This window comes from Coloeus monedula (assembly GCF_965178545.1).
Source record: "Coloeus monedula genome assembly, chromosome: 3".
Taxonomy (NCBI): domain Eukaryota; kingdom Metazoa; phylum Chordata; class Aves; order Passeriformes; family Corvidae; genus Coloeus; species Coloeus monedula.
The window spans coordinates 110,927,332-110,954,478 of NC_138783.1; the positions used below are offsets into that span (position 1 = coordinate 110,927,332).

General features: G+C 35.0%; 1 protein-coding gene across 1 annotated transcript in view; it reads right to left on the reverse strand.

Annotated features, from left to right (window-relative positions):
• CFAP47 (cilia and flagella associated protein 47) overlaps positions 1-27,147 on the reverse strand; it is a gene marked incomplete at both ends in the record, with an annotated part of 269,038 nt that overhangs the window by 115,982 nt on the left and 125,909 nt on the right. Inside the window, 3 exons of the mRNA XM_082277854.1 lie at positions 7,910-8,047; positions 16,621-16,732; positions 26,094-26,267. Coding sequence (XP_082133980.1) covers positions 7,910-8,047; positions 16,621-16,732; positions 26,094-26,267 — 424 coding nt within the window. The remainder of the gene's footprint in view (positions 1-7,909; positions 8,048-16,620; positions 16,733-26,093; positions 26,268-27,147) is intronic.

Genomic DNA, 27,147 nt, shown 5'->3' on the forward strand with positions numbered 1-27,147 from the left:
TTTACTTTAAAGGAACCTTTCAACAAGTTCATTGGGATTTGGATAACTTTCCATTCTAAGCTCTGTCACAGGGTAGGCATTTCATCTCATTCTCCTACAATAAGACAAAAAGGCAACACAAAGCAAAATCATACACACAGAAAAGGCAACATTTTTTTCTGGGATAAAAAGATATGTCTTCCCTGACAGAGATGTTAAGGATTTCTGCTGAGCACCCAGGTCATTTTAGGAAAACAATGTTTATTTCTCTACACATCCATAAAATACAAAATCACTCCTTTGAAATAGCATCCTGAGCACAGTGATGAAGTGGGCAGATTTTCATTAGATTTCAGAAAACATATTGTAGAGTTTTGTGAGCAATTTATGTCTTCAATAAAAAAAAGAAACTATGAAGTAAAATTCCATTAATCTTCAAGTAGAAGATCTTTATGTTCATTCAATTCCATGCTAATAAAACCAACCCTTCATTAATTTCATGGATATTGCCTGCCATATTTACAGGTGCTGAACTTCATAAGGTTGTTCTTACTAATTACTCAATATATTGCTGGACAAATAAGGTGTAGATAACCAATAAATCCAGAGAAGTTAGTGAAAGCAATCCTCCAATTCTTGCTAACATTCACAGTAATTAGTGTATATATTACACTATGAAAGGAGAAGCATTCTTCCTAAATAACACAAGTTTACTTTATTACCAGAAATAATAATCATATTTTTATAATTCATTCTAAATTTCACACATGTATACTCAGTCTCTGATGACAGTGTATAAAGTATCACCTGTCTTTTGCCACAGTGGGAAACCCTAGTTTCCTAATACTTAAAATTTCATAGTTATGCCAAGAAGAATTAGGACTCTACTGAACCCACAGAGAAAGCAAAAGAAATATTTTGAGAGAGACAGTACAGGCCATAACAAATAAAGCTCTGCAATGGACAAGAAATATCTATTGCCTGCTCTGTAAAAATATGAGTGGTCCTTTGCTAGTTAGTTCAGCAAACCTACATCATAACTGAATGAGTGAGAATGCAGGAGTGCCCTGTGTCTGGGATAAAATAAAAGCCAGAATTCTGTGTGGGAAATTTTTTTTGCAGCTGCTATAGAAATAAAAGTCCTCAGCAAATTCCAGCAGCAGGCTACTGAGGGCACAAGAGGATCTAAGGCAAAAAAATTACTAAAACAAAAAAAAATTACTTACACAAATATAATGGTCTAATCACAGTCTTCAGGAACAACCTACTTCTATCTTCAAAGGCAGACTGTGACAGTAGTACATGGTACAAGCTTGTCTAGTTATGAAAGTATAGTACTACTTGTAATAATAGTAAGAATAATAGCAATAGGAAGAAGAAGAAGGAGAAGGAGAAATTAGATTGGAAGGAGAAATGTGGTTTATTTTCTTCTCCTGTTGGGAATTATACTCCCTGTCATTTTAAAAACATAATTTGGACTTGATCTAAAGTTTTAATTTATATTTCTGAATTGCATGGTTTTCAGAAACTTGAAATAAATAAGTATATAAATAAAAACCTTTGCTCTGTATTTGTGAATCTATTTATAAATTAGCTTAACTGTTGGATTGTCCAAACAGGCTCTGAGAATGTTTATTCAATTCTTCCTTCTGCTTGAGGGACTGAACATAAACCTTGAAGGAAGCTGTTCTCACCCTTACGCAATATTGTTGATGTTGCAGTAGTTGGAATGTCAAATATCTTGGGGAGAATGTCACACTTTGTGGTTAAAAATGAATTTGAATGTTTCATAATATTTAGATTAATGTATCAGATTCAAGTAATTATTCAGATAGAAAAAAGCCACACACTGTAAAAGACTTTTTAAAAATTCACATTAGATTTAAACTCCACTTCTTATGATCTGTCCCATGTATTAGGCCATAAAGTTTGACTTTTACCTGTTTTCTGCCTCAGTGAATACTTTCACAGGTCCCAGCAATTGAAACAGGACGATAGAGGAGACTGATGGGGACCTTCCCTCTATCCTCTCCTCACCTCATTATTTCCAGCCCCAGACATGCTTATACAACTGTGAGAAACTGGTAAATATTAGTGTTCTTTTTCATTACCATTGTGTGCTCTCTGTGTGTTTATAATTCTTCACTTGCTAAAGGGTAAAATAATAATTGTTTGTAAGCATAACAAGGTAGGAAAGGCAAAATGATGACCTAGATAAAGACCATGTCAAACACTCCAACATAACAACAAGGGCACTGGCTGTAGGGAGACTGCTGCTCTGTTGCTCATTTCCTATTAGGTTTCAAAAATGTTATTTTTTTATATCACTCTCAATGTTTTCTGTCCCAAACAACTAGTAAGGGCTTACAACTGGACCTGTCATGTGAGCCCTGTAATGAACCCCACTCATTATTTATGCTAGGGATTTTATTTTTCAGAATTTTTTTTTTATTAAATGGGCTATTAATTGACAAAATTCCATACATACACATTTGAGGTCTGCCAGACACAACAGAATGATGTGCTTCTCAATAATACAGTTTATAGCTTATACAGACTTTCAAAACAAGCATAATGCACATCACAGACATTTAAATTGGGTAATAAAATTTAATCTGTTTATATGCAAATGCAGTCCTACATGCTATGATATCCAAAAATAGACAGATGCACAGGTTTACAAGAGGAGTGACTAATTTGTGGTTAGTGCAGATCCAACACTACCTGCCTTCTCAGCACAGCAATATTACAACACCTGCTGCAGGAAGGGCGATGCAACCTAAAGTTCAGCAGCAGCCTTACATTGTGAGCAATTAGAGATTTCTTTTTTATTAATTTTAAATGGGTTACCATGCATTGTTTGCACAGATTTTTAATTGCACAAAATAGCATGCCCCACAAAGTTCCATGTGGGCCATAGGTCCTTAAAGCATTGCTATATCTGAATTGTTTCAAAACAACATGTTAGTTTATTGGGAGAATCAAGCTGTTCTGAGTCTCAAAAGGGCACAGGAAAATTCATAACATCCAGCAGACTGCAGTTATGCAGAAGGGAACCTACTGAGAAAGCCAGCAGTAATTGAACAATCTTTTTGACAAAGGCAAAAAGCATAAAACCGCCTAATATTTAATGTTCTACATATGCTAAACCATCCCCAAAAGCTTGTATGCACTGGCATAAGTATAGCTGCAAGTGCTGAAATGGTATCCAAAAAAAAAAAAAAAAAAAAAAAAAAGCAGAAAGCCATGGTTGGTATTTTAAATTTGCAAGTATGCATGAAATTTACATGGGGATTATTTTCTCTGGGTAGGTCTTTATTTTTCCCCTGAAGAGGAAGACTCAAACTAATCTGAAGGTGGAGCACACCGTGCATGAACATACAGAATGTAGAGCAGAGTGAAAAATAGCTTAACTACCCAACCAAAATTTATGGGTTGGTAACTCAAAATGATTTTAAAGAACAGTCCTCTTAAGAAGACATTAATTCCAGAAATAAACATGCACATTAGATGTATCAATTATATCTTTAATATATTAAAGGTATGTGAAACACCTTTCTGCATTAATACAGAATAAATCCTATCATTTGCCATTGCATACTCAGTTCTTATGGTCTTTTAAAAAATTATAATGAACAAATGCTAAGCCCTATTTTATATTTTTGCCATCCTGAGTACAGTTTAGCTCTTAATCACTTCAACAGTTGCTAGAACAAAGACATTATTTCACTATCCTCCTTATGTGAATACCCCAGTGTGCTCCCACAGATGTTCAGCTCTCAGGGATTGATTTCAAGCCTGGAAATCCACAAGAACCACATGTGCAAGTACCATTACCTTCCAAAGGCACCAATTGCTCAAAGAATCACTTGGAAGCAGTTTTTAAACTCAACAGGAAAGACACTCAACTCAGAGACATAAGAATTACAATGACAACTTAGGTTAGAAAACACTGTCTGTCATCAAAGGCCTGGTTTAAGCATAAATTAGCTTTAAAAAGACAATTAAAAGAGGCTTTGCCAAAATGAATGTCTGGCCTAGACCCTTTGACTGTGCTTTTTCATCATGGCCTATTCACAAGTGGTGTATCTTTCTGATGTTATGCCTTTCAAGTACAAGGAAATTCAAACCCTTGGCAATGACATAAAAATCTAACTGCATTCCATAAGACAAACACAATGGGAAGTACAATCTTTGGATAAAGGCAATGCTCAGGGCAGACACTGTAAGGCAATAGCACATGGCAAATTCCCCAGTTGTACAAACAAACATTGTAAGACATTAATGTCAGCATGAACATTAGAAGCTGTTGCTTAAGTGCCAGGTCTGTGCTGTCTTGCTGCTGGAGAGAGTGTGAGGGATGCTGGAAGAGGAGGGGGGGATTTGCAGCTGCAGTGCAGGCTTTAGGCACTGCAGCAAACACAGCAACATCTCACTCTCGACTCTCATTTCCAGGGGATGATTCCTGAGGAGCAGAGCAGCTCTGGCAGAAGCCAAGCCAAGCATCCTCCCTGTGGCCCCCAGGCTGCACAGCAAAGAGCACAACACAGGGGGCTTTGGCCAGTTCAGTTCAAGAAGTTACCATGAACTCCAGAAAAATTTTCTCTACTTTGAGAGTGTAGGAGGTTTCACAGCATTTAGTGAGACTGTGAAACAAATACCTATTAATGGCTAATAATTATTTATTATTTTAGCACTTTATAATACAGGAATATCTAAAGATAAATCTTACATGAAGGACAAGCTGCATCCTGTTTTCAGTCTTAGCAACCACTTAGCCTTGTTGTACTTTTGGCTCCCATGAGAAAAGAAACCCTAGGACCTCCTCTCTTCAAAGACAGAAATATGTTTTGGAAAGAACTAAAGCCCCACGTCAGTTTAGAAAGGGGCAAGCCCCTGTCACTGCATCTGTCCTGCAGACATTTTTTTTTGGGGTTTTGGTTTGTTTTCTCTTTTTCCCTCTTGTACAAGGCATCATAAAAAGGATTCATCATGAGGAACCACTGTGTTTTTTACTGCAAGAACTAAATGTGCTTTTTCTTAAATATATCTGAAGAAGAAAAAAAAATTACAAACAAATTTCAGAATTCTTAGGGTTTTGGAAGAGCTCATCTAGAAATCATCATCTGCTGCTGCAATCCTACCTACAATGTAATTTGAAGAAGAAAAAAAAAAAGGAAAAAGGTAAAAAACATCTATATCTACATAATGCATATGTGTGTGTACCTGAAGATGATACTAAATCTTGAAGTGTGTATAACAAGGTAGTAGTTTCTAGTATGTTTAAAAGGAACAATTTTCTCTGACTTACAGCACGACACAAAGGTTGGGTGTACATGTGTTTATTCCTAATCTTACTCATCTGTGGACAACCTCCACTTGTTTGGAGCTATACGGATTCCAGTCTGTATATTCATTTTTTCTACATCAGAAGTCCAATATTTTCTGTTACAATGCTCTGGGGATTCTCAGCTCCAAGATTCACTTCATTGTGTTGATGCCTCTGGTCAAATGCAAGGGGTTTGCATTCTACTAGTGGTGTGCACCTTGCAATTCATGTATCCTAAATCTTGGAAACATCCATCAGTCATTCTCCTTTCAAAAGTCATACAATAATTAATTTTAATGTAAAACTACCGTAAAAAATATTGGCGTAAAAGAAAACTGTGTAGGATAAAGTTAAGACCTTGTTAGTTCTTCTTTGAAGTAAGTTCAGAAGAGGACTATCATGTATGTTAGACCAGATCTTGTTGCATTCCATCTCTATTTAGCTATTTTCAGCAGGTACTTTCCTCAGCTGCAAAAGTTACAGATGTCTAGTACAAATGAATGGTTGTGATGACAGATAATGTTTTGTGAAATGACTAAATGCAGTTGGTGGGTTTAAAGGTGAGACTGAAGCTTGGGATGTGAGTATTTTAAGGGTATATCCTCTGCACTGAAGAAGAACAAAATCTTTCCTTAAGTGACACAGTACTAGGGAAGAGTCATGTCACATCCTACTTTAACTCCACTTAGGAAAGCAATCCTAATGATGCCCTAAACATTGCCAGCAGTCCTGCAGCTTGAGTCCATACAGTTTACTGGAAACATGTAGGTTACAATAAGACAAAGATATAACACTACAGGTGCACAAAAATACCAAAAATGGCAACTGAAAGAGAAGACGCAGTGACTTGTGGCAGCCATATAGGAATAAACTGTGCAGATTGCTCCAATTACCAGTGGGATTCTCTGTGTGGGAGTGATTATATCCATGTAAATTAGTGTACAGCAACAGAGGGAGCTGATTTGGGGCTGATTACCTGGCTCCTCTCAGCAATTATTAGACTAATACTTTATTGTATTAATTTATTGTATTTAAATGCGTTAAACATGCTTGAAAAATATTTCAATTTCATAAATAGACCAGTAAGTCTCACATCATCAGTGGGAAACCAAATGGAGCAAAAGGCTCATCAGTAATAACACCAGAAAAACATGCAGTCACATTGGATTTTCTACCTAAGAACAACATCCTCAATTCATATCAGTGACAGGGACAGTACTGAGACATCCACCCTCTTTAACTCTTTTCTTACTTAACCTTCTATGTTCAATTACTTTCAATGACAACCTTTACTAGTTTTGGACTGATGATTCCTAAATTTACAAATATCTCATAAGAAAAAACGTTTCATTTGGATAAGAGAAACTTAACTAAATTCATTAATATTCTTAGGCTTTCAGTAGGGATTTGAAGATTATCTCCCATGTACCTGGCATCATTATTTATATTGTTTTTATTATTAATTCCACTTAATATCTATAAATCTATAATTCTTGTCTCTACTATATTATCTGCATATATCACCTTAATTTAATCTTTGTTAAAATCCTTCTTCTGTAAACTTCCAATGAGGTGCTGTGTGAGTTTTAATGTCAACCAACTTCCATGTTGCTGTACAGATATTAATAGACTATAAAAGAACAGACTTTCTGATATGCACATTGAATTAACTCAAATTATTTCTAATTTATTGATCAAATTAGCTTCTAATTCTTCTTAGAACTTGATAAATTCTAGTTTTAATTTATCTAGAAAATACAGTTATAAAGACAAAGAGATCTCCAATTGCAAGCCCTTCTCAATTTCCTAAAAACTCAATATTGACTAAACCAACTTTTTAGTTTAAAACTTTCTTTGATAGCTTTCCTTGCAAGAAATTTCTTTAATCATTAAAATAAATGCTTGATAATTTAAATACATACCAAATTAAATATTAAAAGCATAAAAACCACTGTTCTATAGGCAAAGTTATACTTGCAAATATATAAATAAGAAAGCAGAGAAATGAATCTAAAAACAAAAAAAAACCCTGCCTTTGTTTATTTGGTGTAACAACAAAAGTATTCTTCTGGAACACTGGAAATCTCAGAAGTAATGCAGATACTGCTTAGAATAAAGTAGGTATTCTGGAATTTTCTCTTTTTGATTTTATTGTGCCAAAGGAGTATCTATGATTGACTGTTATAAGAAAGTTTTTTCCACAATGGAAAGAAGTTCAGCAATATGAATTTCAGAAGTGGCCTGTTTTGACATCAGCACTATCAATATTACTGGAAAGTTATAAAGAAAGCATTAGAAACCTGCTGCCCCTCTCCAACAACAAGCAACAATCAGTGTCATTTTTGTAAAAAGAGGAGGGAAAAAAAAGGAAAAGAAAAAGCTCAGCCTATCATTTCATAAAAATGTTTCAAAAAGCATAAATGGAGAATTTCATACACTGTTTGTAAGCTGTGCATACTAGATATTCATTTAATTTTAAAACACATGATGATCTAATTTTATAAAAATTGACAACAAATGCATCCATAATAACAAACATCCATAATAACAAACATCCCTAATAACCAACATCCATAATAAGATCCATTATAACAAACATACCACTTTTTGCTGCACCAAGAGCTTGTGGAGACCTTGCTGGCAGTTTCTGAAGGGCCCGTTTACCATCTGTCTTCTGTGGTGAGCTGCTGTCTTGAGACTGCTGTTGGTCTTCATCTTGAGCAACAAATGAAATTACACCTAAAACAAACAGATACAGGTGTTGCATTAACAGGCATTAGTCTTACAAAAACAGACTGCCAGACATGTACAAGTATTTCCTCAGTTCAAAACTAATACAAAATGAAGTAAAACTTCCACTCCAGGTGTCAGCCATCCAATTACAATTTATGATATTAAAAAGTATCTCTTGAGTGATTACAAGAAAATTAACCATGTTTTGTCCCCAAAGTGCTCTTCTACTTGCCTGAAGAAATCCATAATGAGCACCTGAAAAAGATCAGTAGTAGGAAATACAAGGAAACCGACTTCATGTAAGTTACAAAATCTGGTGGTCACTAATTGTATCTTTTTCCCAGCTCAATTTTCTTTGCATAATCTTCATTGTTTCTGTTATTTTTTCTTTAAATCACAGTGCCTCATTCTAGTGCTATAAGAGAATAACTGTAAGAGTTAAAATATTCCTGTGATACATGTTTGCATTGCATATTTAATTGTAACCAAGTACTTCAGGAAGATAAAATACAGACTGTAAACTGAATTTTTAAGTTGCCAGATCCCTATTTAATAACAAAATCTAGTATGTACAGGGTTCCTTTAAATAATATTAATGTTATTCTGGAAGTTTTTATATATTGGCTTTAAATTAGCAGGTTTCATTTCTTCCATTTTGTGCCTCTAAGAATTTTAAATCTACGCAAAGTTTTGGAAATACCACATAACGTTCTAATTGCATCTAAATTATTGTCCCTCAATGTTTCAATACATTCTGGAGAATTTCAAAGCCAAAATAAATATATTTTGCAGTTCTAATTATTTCCTCATACATACAACAAACAACTAATTTGAGGAGGTGACTTACTTTATGCCATTATATAGTAAGAAATGTTCTCATTTGAGATTATTAGCATTTATGTGAAACATCTCCAAAAGGGAATTTATTTACGGTGTCTTACCAAGGACTTGGGAAGACTATTAATAATGGAACTGCTAAAATTTGAAATGGGGAATTAATAATATGAGAGTCCCAGAAACAATCTGATTTGAAAATACCTACATCTAAAGGCATCCTCTGTTTCTGCAGCTTTGAGTGGAGCAGAACAAACAGACATGACAAGAGGACACAACAAATACTGACAAACTATTCCTACTAAGAAGGATTATATTAAATGATTACAAGGAAGAATCTCTTTTTCTTTGAGAGACAGCAACCAGGAAGCACAGGTATAAAACACTGAAGTTGAAAACAAAATCAAAACAATGTAAATAGGTTTAAATCCAGAGGAACAATATAATATGTAACTTCAAATTTAAAAAAAAAATAGAATCCCAAATTTTCTTTCATTAAGAGAAGTCAAATACATATAAACTAAACTAAACTAATTAAAAACAAAAAAAAATAATTTTAAATGAAAAAGTTTTACAGATTACTAAACTTACTCACAGTAAACAAGCCAGAAATTGGGTTCAAATAGGCAGAGGAGTGGCTGCAATTTCAGGAAATTATTGATTTTTTTTTTTTTTTCTTGAAACATAAGGTAGATGTGCAAGAAGGATAAAAAACCAAAACCATCAGGGAAAGGAGAAAGAAGTCTGAAGAAAATGGTCGAGGTATATAAATCTAGATGTAAGAGTACACATTGAATGGCACTAATAGCTAATGAATCATAGGATAAAAGACTAATTAATGACTAATGAACATGGGATACTGACTAATTAATCTGATTTTATGTCTCAGTATATGATCCTAATATTATTTTGGTCTATTGAAGCACAATATTAGAGAGAAAAAGTGTAATAGAGAATTCATTAATTTAAAATACCATCCTTACCATCAATATGCTTGAAATATATCAACAATTATAAGACAATGAGTAAATAAATGCAAAACTATAGCTTTGAATTTGATCAGAAAGTCTTGGCTAAATGCAGAAAATCAGTACATTCATAAACTCTGCACACTTCTAACAGTCAAGAATATTTTATTACATTTAATTTTAAATGTCAGTAATTTTTCCTTATAGTTCTTCCTTCCAGTGACCATGGAGGATTTTCTCTACCAATTGTCTGTATTTCAGAATCATGAATTATCCATATGTGAGCATGGGAGAAAAAGGGACAGAACAGGAGTGATCACAGTTTTAAGTAATGAGATGGTAAAACAAACAGTGACTTTTGTTCTCTGCACAAAATGCGATCTCAAAAGTGTCAAAATAATTCGCTGAAGCATTTGAATAATTAATTTTTATTTGCAGCAAATACTGGAATGCTTGAAAAGTTCAAAAAGTATAAACTGCTAATTCTCAAGAATATTTCAAGAGCTATGAGAGGAACTATGGTAAATAAAAACTACTTGACTTGCTAAACCACTGTGCTGATAATCTAGAAATCACATAATCAAAAAATCAGTAGAGAATTGCACAATAATTGCTGACACTCCATTTTCCTCCTTTACAAGAAACAGATCTCAAACAATAACAATGAGGTTATAATCTTGACTGATAAAGGTGACTGAATTGATGTGGTGAATACAGATCCCTGCAAGGCTCTCAATTAAATCTCTCGAAGTATTTTGAGAAAAAATAATGAGTTTTACTACAGATGGCATACATTTTATAACTCAGTTTATCTGCTTAATCTTAAAATATTCATAAATCGTCTTCCGTAATTTTCATGGGCATCAATGTATCCATTACTGGCTCAAAGCTATTTGAATTTTTTATTAGGGGAAAATAAAAGAAAATCAGTGCTGGCAAGAACTGCAAATAACAAAAGAAAAAAAGTGTATTAATTTCATGTCAAATCTAAAATGCAGAATCCTTATCAGTGAAGGACAGTACATAGAATGATCTGCATGACTGGAGTCTATAAATTAAGGCAGAACATTTGCCTAGGAAGTATTCCTAATTAGAATACTCTCCTGGTTTGGGAGTAAATGGTGCAACCCACTGACCCCTATTGGAGACTAAGATAGCAGATGATACATAAATATATTAATTTATTCAAATTATGGGCTACAAAAATATTCCTGTCAAGAGATGTTTTGCAGGATGGGAAGAAGAGTTTTATACAATGAAGAGTAATAAGAAGTACTTTGTGCTCTATGAAGTCATAAATAATACATTGGAAATGTGCAGAAACACTGCATCCAAAATGACAGATTCCAAATAACAAAAAGCAATTTTACATTTTTCGTGCAGTTTTGCTGAGCTTGGCTCCCATGCTTTGAAAGAGCTTTGACACAGAAAGTTCAGGTCTTCTGGCTGTGAATGCACAGTCATCCTACAGAACTTTTCCTTATTGATGCTTCTCACTTTCTGATGCTACAAAAACACTGATAAATGTTAATTCATTCATGCACAACGGTCCTCAGTGCTTGGAGGTTTTTTGTATTCAGTTGCTCAGATCTGACTTCTATGTCACACATTCCACAACAGTGTAACTTGCCAAATGTCATGGCTGACAATTTTTAAAGCATACATTCAAGACCAAACAAGACTTCATCTACTCCCAGAGATACAATTCCCATGGATTCAGCTGGCCACAGAGTCATGCCATCATCAACTATTTTATAAAACAAGACTCCTTAGCTGTTCTTTTGCATATATATGATACTAAACTTGCAGATATAATTCTAAACTTGTAAAAGCAATAATACGTTTCTAGAATTATACTGAAAATCAATAATTAAAATTTCCATAAATTGAGAAGGTTTTCTTTTTGCTAACATATCATTCCTTTAAAAGCTTTCTTGGTCAAAACATCACTGCATATTTTCTAGCTTTACTATCCAGTGTTTAAAAAATTTATACAACTACAGTCCACATATTAATACCAAAGCCTTGCTTTATACTGCTTCAGAGAAGATGCATCCTTTTAAAAGGAGGCAGGCTGTTTTATTTCTCAATAAAATTGTAATTGAAATACCCCATCTTAGACTGACTCATTGGCTATATACTACAACACCCCATGTATCCATGAATACAATTAAGAAAGTAAGAAATGCTCAATACTTTCCTTCCTGTGTAACTTAAATGGAGTATTTCAAAGATGCATAGTGTACATTATTACTTTCTGCTGCAGAGAGATGCTAGAAGTCCACAATATCCCAATATTTTAAATGGAAAAAAGAATAGAAGGCTATATGACCACAGAATTCATCACACAAATCTGAAAAGGTAGAGAAACATTTGGCTTGTGGTTTAAATATACCAACATGAACTTAATAAGGTCTTGGGAATAGGAGGAGGGGCTTTTATCTTTTCCTGTAGGGTTTTTTTTTTTCTGGTCAATGAAATCTATGTATATTTGCTGCTCCAGAAAACTTCCACAGAAGAGATAAGATAAATTAACAAAGATGAGTGTAATTTATGTAGCTATTTAACCAATTTTTCTTCTTGCAGTTTTTCTACTGACAAAAAAAGGATATTTATTGTAGGTTAGAGCAAAACTTCATATCTAATTTTTCTACAAAAACCTCTATGATGAGACATGTAAATTCTAAGGAGTTTCTGTAAATCCTACTACTTGTTGATATACTAGGATTAAATTAATTGCTCCCTACATCAATTAAAAAAATGAGAATATGCTTTAAGACTCTTACACAGGAGAAATGAGCAAGTGGCAAACCCTGCTGTCAACTATTGTTCATATATAGCTCTGTAGCATTTAATAAAGAGGTTCTTGATAAAAATTTAATAATAAATAAATAATAAATAATAAATAATAAATTTAATAATAAATAAATAAGCATTTAATAAACAGGTTCTTAGCCTGTTCTTAATGTGACAATGAAACTACAACATGGAAGAGCACAGGAGCCTGCAGCTCCAACTGCACTGGGATGGATGGAAATTGTGTGCCAGGGATCATCTTGTTGGGCTGTGCCTTGTCCCAGTACAGCAGCTCCTCCAGTGCACTCTGGTGATCCAGCAGAGACATTCACAATAATCAAGCAACCAGAAGAGCTTTCAAGCTTTGCTACCAATGCATTAGACTCAATTTGTCAGGGTGATGCAGGTGAAGAGGAAGTGCTCAAAGCAAACAGGCAGGTACTGGAAATACAGCCAAAGGCTACAAGAAACTACAAAGGTGATCTTTCTCCCTCATGGGTGTTTATGATTCCATTGAAATTAGAGTGATCAGAAGATCAATTTTCGGAATTCCAGCAAACAAAGAAATGGAAAATATTTTTTTTTCCAATGCCAGTGTTGAATGGAAAATACTGTTAAACAAAAAAGTTGAATCAACTCATTTACAGGCCAGAATGTATTGGCATGATCTCCACCACCACACTACAATTGTCCTACAGCTGCATCTGCCAGGCCTGGAACATGCTGCCTTTTTTCCTGAATTTAAGTTTCAAAGCAGCATAGAAAAGCACTGCCTACTAAACATAGATTTAGTTAAAAAAATAATGAAAGGTGAGACATAAAGTTAGAAAGCTCCTTTCCGAAAGCTAGGGGGTTTTGTGAATAAAAGGGCACTGGCTATATAAGGTGTGTGTGGGTTTTTTGCACAAGATACATTCAAGTACTATGAGTTTTGGTCTATTCTGTGGAAAGCAGAAATAAAAATTTGATAAAATATAAAGCAATCTGTAGAAGACACTTTATCAAACCTAAAGAAAATTGCTCAATTACTCAGAAAACAGCCTGCTGAAGAATTTTATGTAGTGACAGAATTGTGTTTGAGGTGTTTTTTGCTATTCTTTCTGTGTTAAAGCTGTCATGCACCTACAAACTAGCTGAAGCATGTAATATTAGCCCTCTATTGGAATTCTTCCAAATGGGCTTTAGAAAATAACTGGGCCCATTTTTAGCTTAGCAACCATAAAACAGCAAGACAGAAAGCAAAAGCAGCATAATTTTGCAGCCATAGAATTCTGGAAATAAAGACTTTGAAAGTAAATGAAAAATGCAAACCATTTGCTCAGTAAAACAACTTACATGGTAAAAGTTCTTTTAGTAGAATTTATTTTAATATGATGAAAACAGTATTAGAACACCAAGTCTACAGTTTTACACTTACAAGTTAGGAAGTTGTAGACTTGAAATTATTCATCAGCACTATGACAGAGTCTTCAGCCAGATATCAAAATAGTTGTTCTTTTTTTCCTAGGAGGATAAAATTTACTCCCTCTGCAGATAGCTCTGGAGCATTGCTTTTTAGTTTTAGTCCATATTCACCCCATGTATTTTTTGCTTCCTTCTAAACAAATTCACCAGACTGAATAAAGAATAGTTTTGGTTTGGTTGTTTGTTTGGTTGGGGTTTTTTTTTTTTTTTTTTTTTTGGGGGGGGGGGGGGGGGGCAGGGGGGAGGAGTGTTTAAATTATATAATTTTTGTAGTATCTTGAACCTAGAAAAGATTAAGATTCCTGAGTCCTGCCTAATTCCCACTTAAATCACCTAAATCTTATCTGTGATCCTCAAGATTCAGGCTGGCTGTTGAAATATCCTGAAAGCCCAAAATCCTGCTCTGGAGAACAAATATGACTTCCCAGCCTTGCACAGTCTGAAGCAGGCAGACTTCCATTCTCCTTGAAGCCACAAAGAAAGCACTTCCTAACACGTTACCTTAGAGAGGACACTTGGTAGTTAGGTTTACATCAAACCTAACATCAGACAGCAAAATCAGCTGCTGCTTTTCAAACCTGAGACAGTGGCCTCTCTTCCCTCCAGCCCTCTCCCTCCTACAGCAGCTGAATGATTAGAGAGTGTGCATGGATTTCTGTGAGAGAGCCAAACGTGTCTCTGTTCCAGAGGAAGGATGAACATGCTTTCCTGAGGTAGTGATTAAAGCAAGCCCTGAGCCAGGGGGTGGATTGTCGATAACTGGGCCCCGTTCTTTTCAAAGGATAACTTTAGCCTTCTATCAAGTTATTTTAAAGTGTAAAATAAATGAACTTTTCTGAGAAAAAGGGCATAGGTGGCTTCCCAGCATTTGAACAAGTAACTTTTTGTTGGGTTAGAGAGACTGACTGTTCTCTCTTTTTTTGCTCAGTGAAAATATAATACTTCAAAACATAATGGAAACCATTGTAATAGAAGTTAAGAGGAGAACACTGGAGATGTAGATCTGAACATGCCATCTATGTTCCTTTGAAGGCATGGCTTTTATCACCTGGTATTAATTTACTGTATGATAGATCCCTTGGAGCCTCTTCTACTGAAACATTCATTACATATAAAAGTACCAGGGATTTTCTAAGGCAGAAAAAGAGAATATTCCTGAATCTTTAATGCTTGAAAAAAAGGGCATGTTAAAATATAGTACATCCTCAATATTTCCTGGTGCACATTTTTGATGGTTAAAATTTCATTGAAAGCTGATTCCTATTCATATAAAGAGATTTTTTTTTCAGGGCTACAGATCAGGGCACTGAAATCTTCCTATAGCATGAGGTCAAGCTTTATTACAAGTATTAATTTCTTGCACAAATCACTTGTGAATTGAGATGGCATTATTAGTTACAATTTACATATCAGGTAATAAAAACAAAATGGCCAAAGGAGCAAAGTAGATTGACATCCTCAGGGACAAGACTTAATAGCTTTTTAATGCTGAGAAAACAGCTGTCATTAATCTCAATTGTTCAAGAATGTAGCAGAATCAAATGCTTGGCATTAGGAACCCACAAACTCAAAACTACACTCATTAAGCATGTTGTATTGAGAGATTTATGCATTTTTGGGAAACCTCTTGCTTAAGAAGTTCAAATCCTTTCCTGAGTGCTATTCAGTTCCTTTAGGATGGTCTCTTCTGTATCCATAATTCCCTCCCAAACACCCTTGTACTTTGCTCTGCTGAGAGTTACTACAATAGTTACCCTACACGGAAAACAAAGACTGATTGTACAGCCTCATTCTCAAAATTATGCTTTTCATATTATGAGGCAAATAATGAGCACCGTGGAATTTTAGAACAATTACCAAACAATTAAAAATTACGAAATCTGAATTGTTATTAAAAAAATATGAGGACAAAATATTAATTATGATATGCTGGCATTGGTTAAAACAAGAGTTTTGCTATTGTATTATAAGAATAACATTATAAACATGGATGGATGCAAATTGTGTACAATTAATTTTAGATCTCCCTAGACTCCACATATGTCAAGGAAAGAAGTGAGTTTACTGCATTCCATTTATGTACTCTTGCCTTGAGGTCAAGAGATTGAGCACTAATTAAGGGAAAAAATCAAATTGTGGTCTCTGCCTTTAAATCTTTGGTTCTAGTAGTGCTAACATAGCTAAAGGTATTCAACAGGTTTTGGAAAATTAAGTTTATGTCTACAAACTTGGTGATAATTCAAAACCATTACTTCCTATTTAGTCAATTTTCATGAGACAAATTAAATGCATAAAGTTGTTCATATGCTGGCATTTTTGAAGGACCTGACCACATATTTAGCACTAAGATACCTTTACAAATAAAAATTTGAGCAAGCTTAAAAACCTGAATCCCCAGTAACTATAGTCCTACTTCCAGAAGAAAGATTATGCAGAACAAATGAAAGCATTAGATGTAAACAGATTTAATCTGCTAATTTTTAAGGATATTTTGCACATTTGAGTTCTAAACAGTACCATGAAAGACTCCTCGTCTGCAGGGAGATATACTCAAAGTGTAAGCAGCAATGTCCTCTGGGCTGACAGTCAGATCAGGGTCACCACTCAGCATTGAGAGATTTGAATACACCTGGGGAAGACAATTCACAAAGAGGAAAACTCATCAAAAGCAAGTTACTGTTGCAAGAACACCATCAACACAATATCCACCTGCTTTGAAGAGTAGAATACAAAATATGGTATCAGTAAGTCCTACACTTTATGCACATGAAAGAATACACACTGTAAGAGAAATGCTGCCATTTACAGATCATATCAAACACAAATTTTGAAGTCATTGCCCAACATGATCAAAAGTATATTGCTCAGACCATGGAACTACTTGCATATGCATAGATTTGCACAGTTAGGCCCTAAATATTTTACATACATTTTTGCTAGAAATATAACAAAGAGGTTCAGCAGTAGTGATCCATCTAACTAGACAGAGCAAAGCAAAATCTGAAGCGTAATTTTAACATCATTTGCTAGACCTCAAGTGACATCAAACTGTGCTTCTTTATATGGCACATTTTGTACATGGCACACGTGGTAACTATCTGGGCAATGGAGAGACCACTACAACTTTCACATGAGGATTTTTCAATTTTGCAAACTGTAAAGCTCATTGCAAGGATACAGGCTGAGTATTTTTTTACTTGCATCTCATTTCTTTCTCTCTTGTACAGGGTTGTACAGAGGTGTTCTCTGAGCAGCTGCTCGTGGAAGAAGCATTCAGGTCGGAGGCATCGCTGCGCAGAGCTGGTGAATGCCCACTGGAGCCACGGGTGGGGCAGCAGCAGCAGCAGCCGGGTGTGGGAATGGCTGTGCTCACACCCTCTCCTCCTTTCCTCTGCCACTGGATGAGGCAAACCCCTCCTGAGTGACAGCAGTTTAAACAGGCACTGAAATTTCTGCTCTCATCTACAGGTGACAGCTTTCCACTAAGGCACAGAGTCCTTTTAAAAAATCTCTTCAGGATATCATGCAGTACTGTAGGATGCTGCCATTTCATATTACATGAAAAACCAGAATTGTCTCTCTGTTGTTTTGAGTGAAATCACAAGCCAAATTAGAAAAGCTTGACGTTTGTTCCAGCTCATTTATTCGTTTCATTAACGACTACAGCTATCCTGTCAAGCATCCAAGTGGATACCTGCATTCTACAAAGATTTCTTTTGACACACTAACAGCATTAGATGCACATTCATTTTTTTAAGTAAATAAAGTTTTTTATTATTTTCTGTAGAAAAAAAGCCAATTCTTAAATCATCTTTTCTTCTGAAACAGACAATCATTGCCTACAATACCCTCTCTGTGGTATTTATGTTAATGTAATCCCTTTTCAGGTGCTTGTTCTTCTAGATCCAGAACTTCTATTCCAAGTAACAGAGAAAAAAACTGTAAAGCAACAATCTTCCTCTTCCCCAATAAATCTGCATTTCAAACTGTATATTAGAAGTCCAGCAACCAGAAAGAATAGGAAGAGACTACTTGTCAAGAGGCAAAAAAAGAAAGGCTGAAAAAGAGACGGATGAAAAGACTTGTTGAATTGGTATTTGGAGAAAAAAAATTGAAAAAAAGTCTTTAACTTGTCAACAAAGAGGAAAGCAGAGGAAAGTTGGGGCTGCTACACACGGAAGGAAGAAGGGGAGGATTCATTTACTAAAACATAAACAATAAATTAGTCAAACTCCTATATTTATGGATTATTCCATTTCAGTTTACAATGAATGTACACAAAAGTAAAGGATAAGTACCTAAAAATACACCTAGGATAACAAAAATGAAAGCACATTATTAGGGACAGAAATAAGATTAGTTAAAATGAGATTTTTATTTAAGTGAAAAGTAACATGGAGACAGAAATAAAAGTAGGATAAATGTGATTAATTGAAACTGGATAAAAAGCAGAAGGGTAGGGTAATACAGTTTCTATCAAAGGCTGGACATACCAGACTAGTTTCTACCAAAAGATGTCAAAGTAAAGGAACACTACTGGCATGGTTGACTATAAACATGAAATGCCTGTGGACTGCTGATGAGTAAATACGGACTGGAAATTTGATTCTCAGTCATTCAAGAGAGATTTTGGATACCTTTTCAGAGTAGTGAACTAACAGAAACTAAATTATTTTTAAATGAATGAGTAAATTTAAATGAGTTCTTAATCTTAAGGAAGTGACTGTATAACCAAATAGGAAAAGGTTGAGTATAAGCAGTGAAATAATGTCAGTACACACATGGTCACTGTTTCAGTGTTTGATTCCAGATCCTGTCTCAAGAGACATGAAGGAATTCTCCCTTCCCTCCCCTGCATCAATTGAATCTTTTGGGATCCGATACTCACTAAAACTTGTACATAACTGATGCTGGCTTCAGTCTGCTATCACCTTTCCTACTGCAGTCATTAAACTCATATTCCTCATGCTGCTTGCTATTCCAGCCAAAACAAATAGTCACCATCTTATTAACAAACCAGCCCCATTCATTTACCAACCCTATTTGTCTCTACTATTTAAGTTATTTACGCCTTAGCTGATCTTCAAGCAGTGGTCACAACAATACAGTCTCCTATTTCCAACCTCCTAAGAAGGTTTATGGTTGTAACAGGCATCACTCACCATGTGTTCCTTAAATAGAACTTTGTCTTGCTCTAATGGCCATGTGATTTATCAGCTCTGTTACTGAGACTAATTAAATGATCAGCCTCAGATGAAAAATGGATACTAAAATTGCATGCCCACACTTGCCCATTCACACAGGCAATTTATCCTAATATCAGAATTCATACCAAGAATGATTCTCATTTGTTCACAGACATTTGGGATTCTAATATGGCATAATGTTGTGTAACATCTGTCTGCTTAACTGTAGGTCTATTACAAAATAACAATACATCCAGGAATATTCACAAAGGGAAAAAGTTGGAGAATTTACAAGTACATAAAGGGGAAAGGCCAGGAATTGCAGATTTTTATAACAATAACTTGTTGCAAAGATTTTATAAGTTTAGAGGAAAGCCTGGAGTGAAGCAACAAAAGAATTTATACACAGTAACCTTTAAGTTAACTTTCTTCTGAATATCAGAGAGAGAGCCATTTCTTATTACAATGCATTTTTATGAGGATTGTATGTAAGAATAGGACACCATTTTAGTCGCAGATGTAGCATTGAATAACCTTATATCCTATAACAATCTACAGCTCTGTATTACCAAAGGTACCTGAATATGCCTAAAAATATCTTCTCTGGATCACTATTGTTAGGCAAATATATTTTGAAGGAAGAAAATAGGGCATAAATTGGGGTGCTTTTATCAACAACAACAAAAATAATATTGATTTGCAAGCTACTCAAAATGAGCCAAGATATGGAATTACTTCTTCCAGTTAGTGGGAGAGGCAGTTTGCCAGCTTTTTTCCTAATGTGCAAGGAGAGAATGATGAACAGTTACAGGCAGATTAACCAGAACCCACACCAAGGGTGGGGTTGCAGAGATATGTACTTACAAACAGTATTTATACAGAGAGAAACAGGCAGATCTGCACGTACACACCGAGGCACACACAAAATTAATCGGGCATAAATAACTGCAGTTTCTTTAGATATGTTACATCATTTCACTATCACCCAGGAAACTAGAATGTCAGAATAACGCAATGGACCCAAAATTATTAACATTATCATTGTGACCCTGCACAACATTTGCTCAAATCAAGCCATCTCCAATAATTTATTTTTAAAATTATAGTATTCTCCATAGTCTTATACCTCAAGTCATTATTTACACACAGCCAGAAAGTATAAATGGAGTACATGTATAAAATGCTGCAATTTTAACCTAATGTATCAGTCACAGGTTTGAAAACTCATTCTGCAGAACTGTAACATGGCTATTTAACATGAATAGAAATGGAAAACCAAACTTCAAAATTACAGTAACTTTTTCCAGAGTTGAATAACCAAATAAGCATAACTCCAAAAACTTCAAGGCAAAGTGGTGAATGGATGTAAGAATATAATCAAATATACTTAAATTCCATTGTCTCTCAGTATAACAAAGACAGTAATATGTTCAAGGTTTCCATTTGAAAATTTTTTCTCAGGTCAGTTTGACAATATTGAGAGGTTCAACTTAGCAAAAGTTAATGTGCTTTGACACTAGGCCAGAACTGGGTCTGTGAGAGTGACTGACCAATCTAACAAGATTCTTTCCAAAGCTCACAAGAATGGCAGTTTTTCCAAAAAAGCCCCCATTACTTCCCCTCATCCACCTTTCAGTGCAAACTTTCCAAATTCCTGAGTTACAAGAAACTCATTTAATTCTTGCAATCACTCTTATTTTGCCACCAGCATGTTACCACACTGAAGCAAAACATATTTGCATTGCACTGAGTATATTCCCCAAATAATTCCTGCCTGTTCAGCTGCAGCCTGGAGTTCTACATAATGAAGAGTGCTACATAATCCAGATTTGTTCCCAAAACAGGCCACCTGTCAAGACCACTAACACATTTCAAGGAATAAATCTGACCTAAGACCTTATTATACCCTTAACTGATCTAAAAAATTCACAACTAATCATCAAAAAAACACCTGGCAACAACTACAGCTATTCTTAAATTCTGTAGGCCTTCATATCATTCCTTATTGCTACAAAGAATGCCTTTTCTTTAGTGAAAAGAACCCCTGTTACAGAAGTTCTGGTAGATAATGTGGAAGCCAAAAGGACTGAAATTGGAAGGACAGATAAAAATTGAAGGATTATGGAATACACACATCCAGTTGTGATTAAAGCATATAAACTTGGTGACCTTGAGCAGTCAGGTTACTGCACTTGCACGGAATTTATTCTCAGAAAATCTCAGATACATTACCAAACAAGAGTTAGGCTGAACAGGGAAGCCCCTCATTAAAGGTTTATGGTACATGATTTTATGACTTTGAGGCATTTGTTACAAATACCCAACCTTCGTGTCATTGCTGAGGTGACATTGTAAAATCCCAGAACGGAAACATCAAGAATAGAGAGATAAACACCTTGAAGAACAAGGGATTTCTTTTTTTTTTTCATTATGTATTTATTCTACAATAGTTGTATAAAATACTAACAGTTTGTATAACCTAATGCCTGCAAGTAATTTAACTGGGTCTAGAGATTCCCCTGGAGAGTTTAATTTAATGACATCTATTTTGAACAGCAATGAGAAAAACAGTTGCACAGTTTTATATTTTTATTGCAAAACCATGCCTTGAAAGAATTAGGCACCTTTATAGCTAAAATTTCTATCGAAGGTATCATTACAAGGAGCCATGAAAAGATTGGGCAATTATTTATATCTAGTAGACAAAGACTTGTACAAATAAAGAAGAAAATTGCATAAAAAATTTTGTCATGAGACTGAGAGATTGGATTTTCATAGAAATGCTTCACACTTCCTTTTCTGTAGGAGGAATTGAATGTAATTTTACAGACACTAAAATCCATTTACACTGCAGTCACCTTATATTAATTCATCATCAGAGAAGGATGTGCTCTCTGCATGATATTACATATGCACAAATTCTTTATGAATTCTGTTGTGATTTTTTTTCATATCCAGGAGTAAGTTAATCACAAGAAAGACTATTTGTTGTTAAGATCCCCTAGAACCAACCATGAAGAGCACAGTGCCAGCAGTTCCCTAAGGTTTACACATCAGTCAGTAAAAAAGAATTCATAAAACCATTCACACTTTTCAAGGGAATTTATGGAAATTATCTTTTTAATCATGGAAATCTTTGTGGGAACTGAAAGTGTTTTGCATAGAAGTTTAAAAGGTAGATTGATGGAGTCATGCACATGACCTCCACTGAATCACAAAGGCACTTCTTCCCAGCTCTAGATTCACACTAATGGTTGCACAGACAATCAAACCACATATACAAAAATTATTGCTGCCCCAGACATAAACCCTCTGTATATGATTGAAAAGGAAAAAAGCATTATTCAGCTGGAAGAGAGCTATCTTTATGCAGTAAAGGCAGGGATTATTTCCCTCTTCCTCCTTCCAGACTTAAATTTCATTTTAAATAGTCACTTTTGCAGTAGTACCCTCATTTTGGCTTAGGCTATTAGAAAAATACAGCAAATACTGAGAAACAGAGTAGAATATACACAATGTAATTCTGGTTTTAATGAAATGAGGGGTCTTGTTAAGTTTATAGTTTAATATATTCAGTTATTAAAATGGAATAGTGAAGCTAAATTTACACCTCAAAGGCAAATTTACCCAAGTATTAGTTCAGCTAAATTACTTATTGCTAAGTATTCATCGTGCAGTAAATTGTTTATGGACGTGCCTGTAAATTATTGTGTTTGTCAGCTACTGGCACATCTCATACCATTCTTGATATAGGTTGAGCTTTATTACTTCAGTAAATGAAATTCTTATGTTTTGGGTTTTTTTTAATATCATGTATGTCCCAGTTAACCCGTGAGAAATTACTTCATATGGTGGATATACTCCAGCAATGCAGGGTGTATGGGGCACATCAACCAACCAATTCAATAATGAAGATATTACTTAGGCAACAAAATTACAAAAGATCCCATCAAAAACATATCCAAAACTATTACTTTTTGGATTATATTTGCTCTGTCTGCCAAGACTGACAACATTCCCTCTTCCTAATCACCAATTTAGCTACTGCACAATACAGAAAACTGTCAGAGATGCTGGATTAAACAGGAGAAGGAGTTATTGGGCTGCCAGCAACTGCCCCCAAGGGAAACACCAACAAAGACAAAACCAGTGCTCTGCTTCACCACAGACTACCCAGATATTACAGTAATCAGGTAGCATGGAATGAACAGCAACAAAATTAGAATCATTTCTTTTTCCTGTTGCCCTTTGTGCTATACACATCTGAGTAAATAAAGTTTATTTTGCATTTCTGACAAGGCTGTGGGTCACAGTTCCCTCTAAGAGAAGGTTTTCTGCATTCTAATAACTACAGATACTTGTGATCATGTTCTGGATTTAGTGATTAAATCCTAATTTACAGGCAGACCCTTGTAGAAATAAAAGCAAGCAAATGATCTTTGCTCACTCCAACAGCACAAGACACTACATGACATCTGCTGGAGAGTGCTGGAAGTGATTGATATTGTTTGCTTTGTTCAGGGGACTCCAGGAGTCTTTGTAACCATGTCTTTTCCAGCAATTCCAGCCCACCTTGCTCCAACAATTGTTCTGCAACTGCTTCTGGGTAAGAAGCTAGCATAGAGAAAATGCATTATTCACACGGATTAATTTATTATATGCATACAAGCATGAAATAGCTGACCTTACTATTTCTCTCCCAAAGGTCCAGAGCAAAAAGAGCACACACACTTGGACTGTCACAGAGATAAAAAAAGCACAAAAAACCCCACATCACAAAACCAACCAAAACCAGATTTCAGGGCCCAGAGAACACCCTCAAGGAGGTCAAAGTTCAGTCAGACCCAGCTCACCCTGGAATAGTTACAACTGTCATAAATTCATTTAATGCAAAATTTCTGAAAAAGACATACAATTAATAATTTTAATATATTCATTTTGATGTTTGTTATTTCTGTGCCTTTCACTTACATTGGCACAAAAAAATTGAGTTCACACGAAATGGGAAAGCAGAAAAAATAGTTCTGTTGCCAAAAACATCCACTTCTTCCAGAGATAAAAGTACAAATATATTAGAAATGCAAATGTATTCACATCTAAAAAACTAAGACTGTTGAAAAGAAAAAAAAAGCGGGCAATGCCAAAAAAATATTTTACTTTGTTTTGGGGGATGATAATGAGTCAAAAAATAGGAATATGAACCTGGACCTTTCTGTGATATACAAAGTTTACTAAATGTAGATTGACCTGTAAAAGTGAAAACCTGGAAAACTGGAGACCAGCAAGAAGACATCCAAGGAAAGATTTTCACTTTCCATGAATTACTTAACAGAACACTGCTGCTGGTATATACATGATCTCTTTTTATATCATAAAATCAAATCACTCACTACCATTACCTTTCAATTTGAATAAAGTAGCATTTGGACCTACTGGCACCAAGGCAGAGAACAAAAATCATTCAGTTTGCAAGTCCACACTAATCAACTAGTCAGATTTTATCTTCTAGAATGTACTTTGTCCTATTTTCAATCCTTCCCCAAAAGAAAAAAACTAAGTATATATAATAATATATAATATATATTATATATTATATATTATTTATATTATAATATATTATATATTTACATAGTCTCACAATTTTTAGCTGACACTTCCCTGCATTGTTTCAATAGATTGAGCCCTCCTGGCAAACACTGCATGGTCACAATCTCTGGATGTTATCTACTCTAGATTTAAATGCCATGATAGAGTCACAAATATGGATTTTCTTTTGCAAGGTGGAAGATGTTGCTGCTCAGGAACTTCTCTGAAGCTGAGGAGAAAAGCAGAATTTCATTTTTATTGCCCTAATGTACCTTCTGTCTCTGCTAGTATAGGACATGGGATCCAACATATAGGTACACAGGGTGAGGAATGCTACAGAAACACTTTTACCACTTTCAGATTAAACATACAGACAAGATAAATAGCAGAAAAAAATATGCTATTACAGTACTACAACAGTGTTTTTAAATAGGAAAATGTGTTGGCGTAAATACAGTTATAAAATATAGTTAATGGAATATATGAAAAATAATGATTATATTTAATAGTAAAAATATGTTCTTGAACAAGAAACTAACAAAACTAACAAAACTGTTAACAAAACTGTATTTCCTAAGAATTTGGGTTAACCTCCCCAGTGACCCATTGCCTTTCAACAACTCCAGTGATTACCTCTGAATTTTTTCTTCTATCAGCAAACACACAAAGTATTGCCAACTTCCTCCAAAATTGCTGAAACAACAGCTGGGTAATAGACAGTAATTGGGATAATGGGCCAGGCCACTGGGCCATGAGAAATTCATGTATAGTGAGCTCATGCTGCAATCCTTCCCTTAGTAGGATAATAATTTTTGTCCTTTTCATGCAATATTCAATATGTTATGAAGATTTTAGGAACACAGTAGTTCTCAGGCCCCCTTCTCTGATTTCAAAACTGATGGAGTTGTTTCAAAACATTGGAGGAGGAAAGAGCAACAAATGAACAGAGAACAATTGCAGAAGTGCTGTCCCCTTGGAACCCAGAATAAAACACAAAGAAATCTTTTTTTTTCCATCAAACATACAGTAAAATCACATATTATCACACAGATTTCCTGACTATAAACATATCCATATACTATAATATATAGAAAATTTTCTCATGGATACATGAATTTTATTAGGGTAACTGCAATTACAGTAGTTGTTGCTACTGTAATACATAATGTATAGGTCCTTCTACAAAAAATATTTGTCACATTATTGCAAAAAAATTACCTTGTATTTTAACATCTTCTTGGTATAATTGTGCACCCATAAGATTTTATGACAGACCTTTCCCACTTGGCACTCTATCACAATACAATGCTGAGGCAGAGGTTTCTTCCCTATTCCCTTAAGACTAAAGATGTTCTGAGTTCCAGCTGTAAGATTTCTCAGAATAAGCCTTCCCTGTGACAAAGAAAGGAGAAAAAAAAATGTTTCATTACTGTAAAAGTCCCCTCTTGCTACCAAAGCAACAATCTAGGTGAGAAAGTATGCTTACAAGAACGTGCTCCTATTGACCTTTATAGCTCTTAAGTAAACTCCATTGCTAAACAGAGAAGAAAACCAGAGAAACAAAATCTTTTATTTTAAATTCTTCTACACTATTAAATTCAACATCAAAAAGTTTTCATATTTCTAGGTTTTATACTTCTTGGCTTCTTCTTGAAAAATAAACATCGAAGAACATATGTCCTCATGTCTCCTTGTCTCTCATATAATATTGAACTTTGCTCATTGAGTGTTTCCACCTGCCCTTCACCTGTCTTATGAGCACAGTGTTGAGCCTGGAGAAAGGGAGACTCAAAAGAACCACACTGCTCTCTACAAATACCTGAGAGGAGGTGGTGGTGAGGTGGGGATGGGTCTCTTCTCTATGTCTCAAGTGAAAGGTTGAAAAGAAATGGCCTTAAGCTATGCCAGGGGAGGTTCAGATTGGATATTAGAAAGAGGTTTTTACTGAAAGAGTGGTTAGACATTGGAATAATTCCCCAGGGAAGGTGGTGGAGTCACCTTCTCAAGAGGCACCTGGATGTGGCACTTGGGATATGGTGTAGGGGTGATTATAGTGATTGGTTGACAGCTGGCCTAGATAACCGTGGAGGTTTCTTCCAACCCAGATGATTTTGTGATTCAGCTAAAATGTTCTTCCTAATCCTTTGTCATCAAAGGATCCAGGGCTTTTGGCTTTTAATAATTTTATAATACTGGAATCTTAAACTGCATCATATTTGGTTGGTAACACATGCAGAAGGGTCACTTATGTTTCAAAGAACTTTTTTTTTTT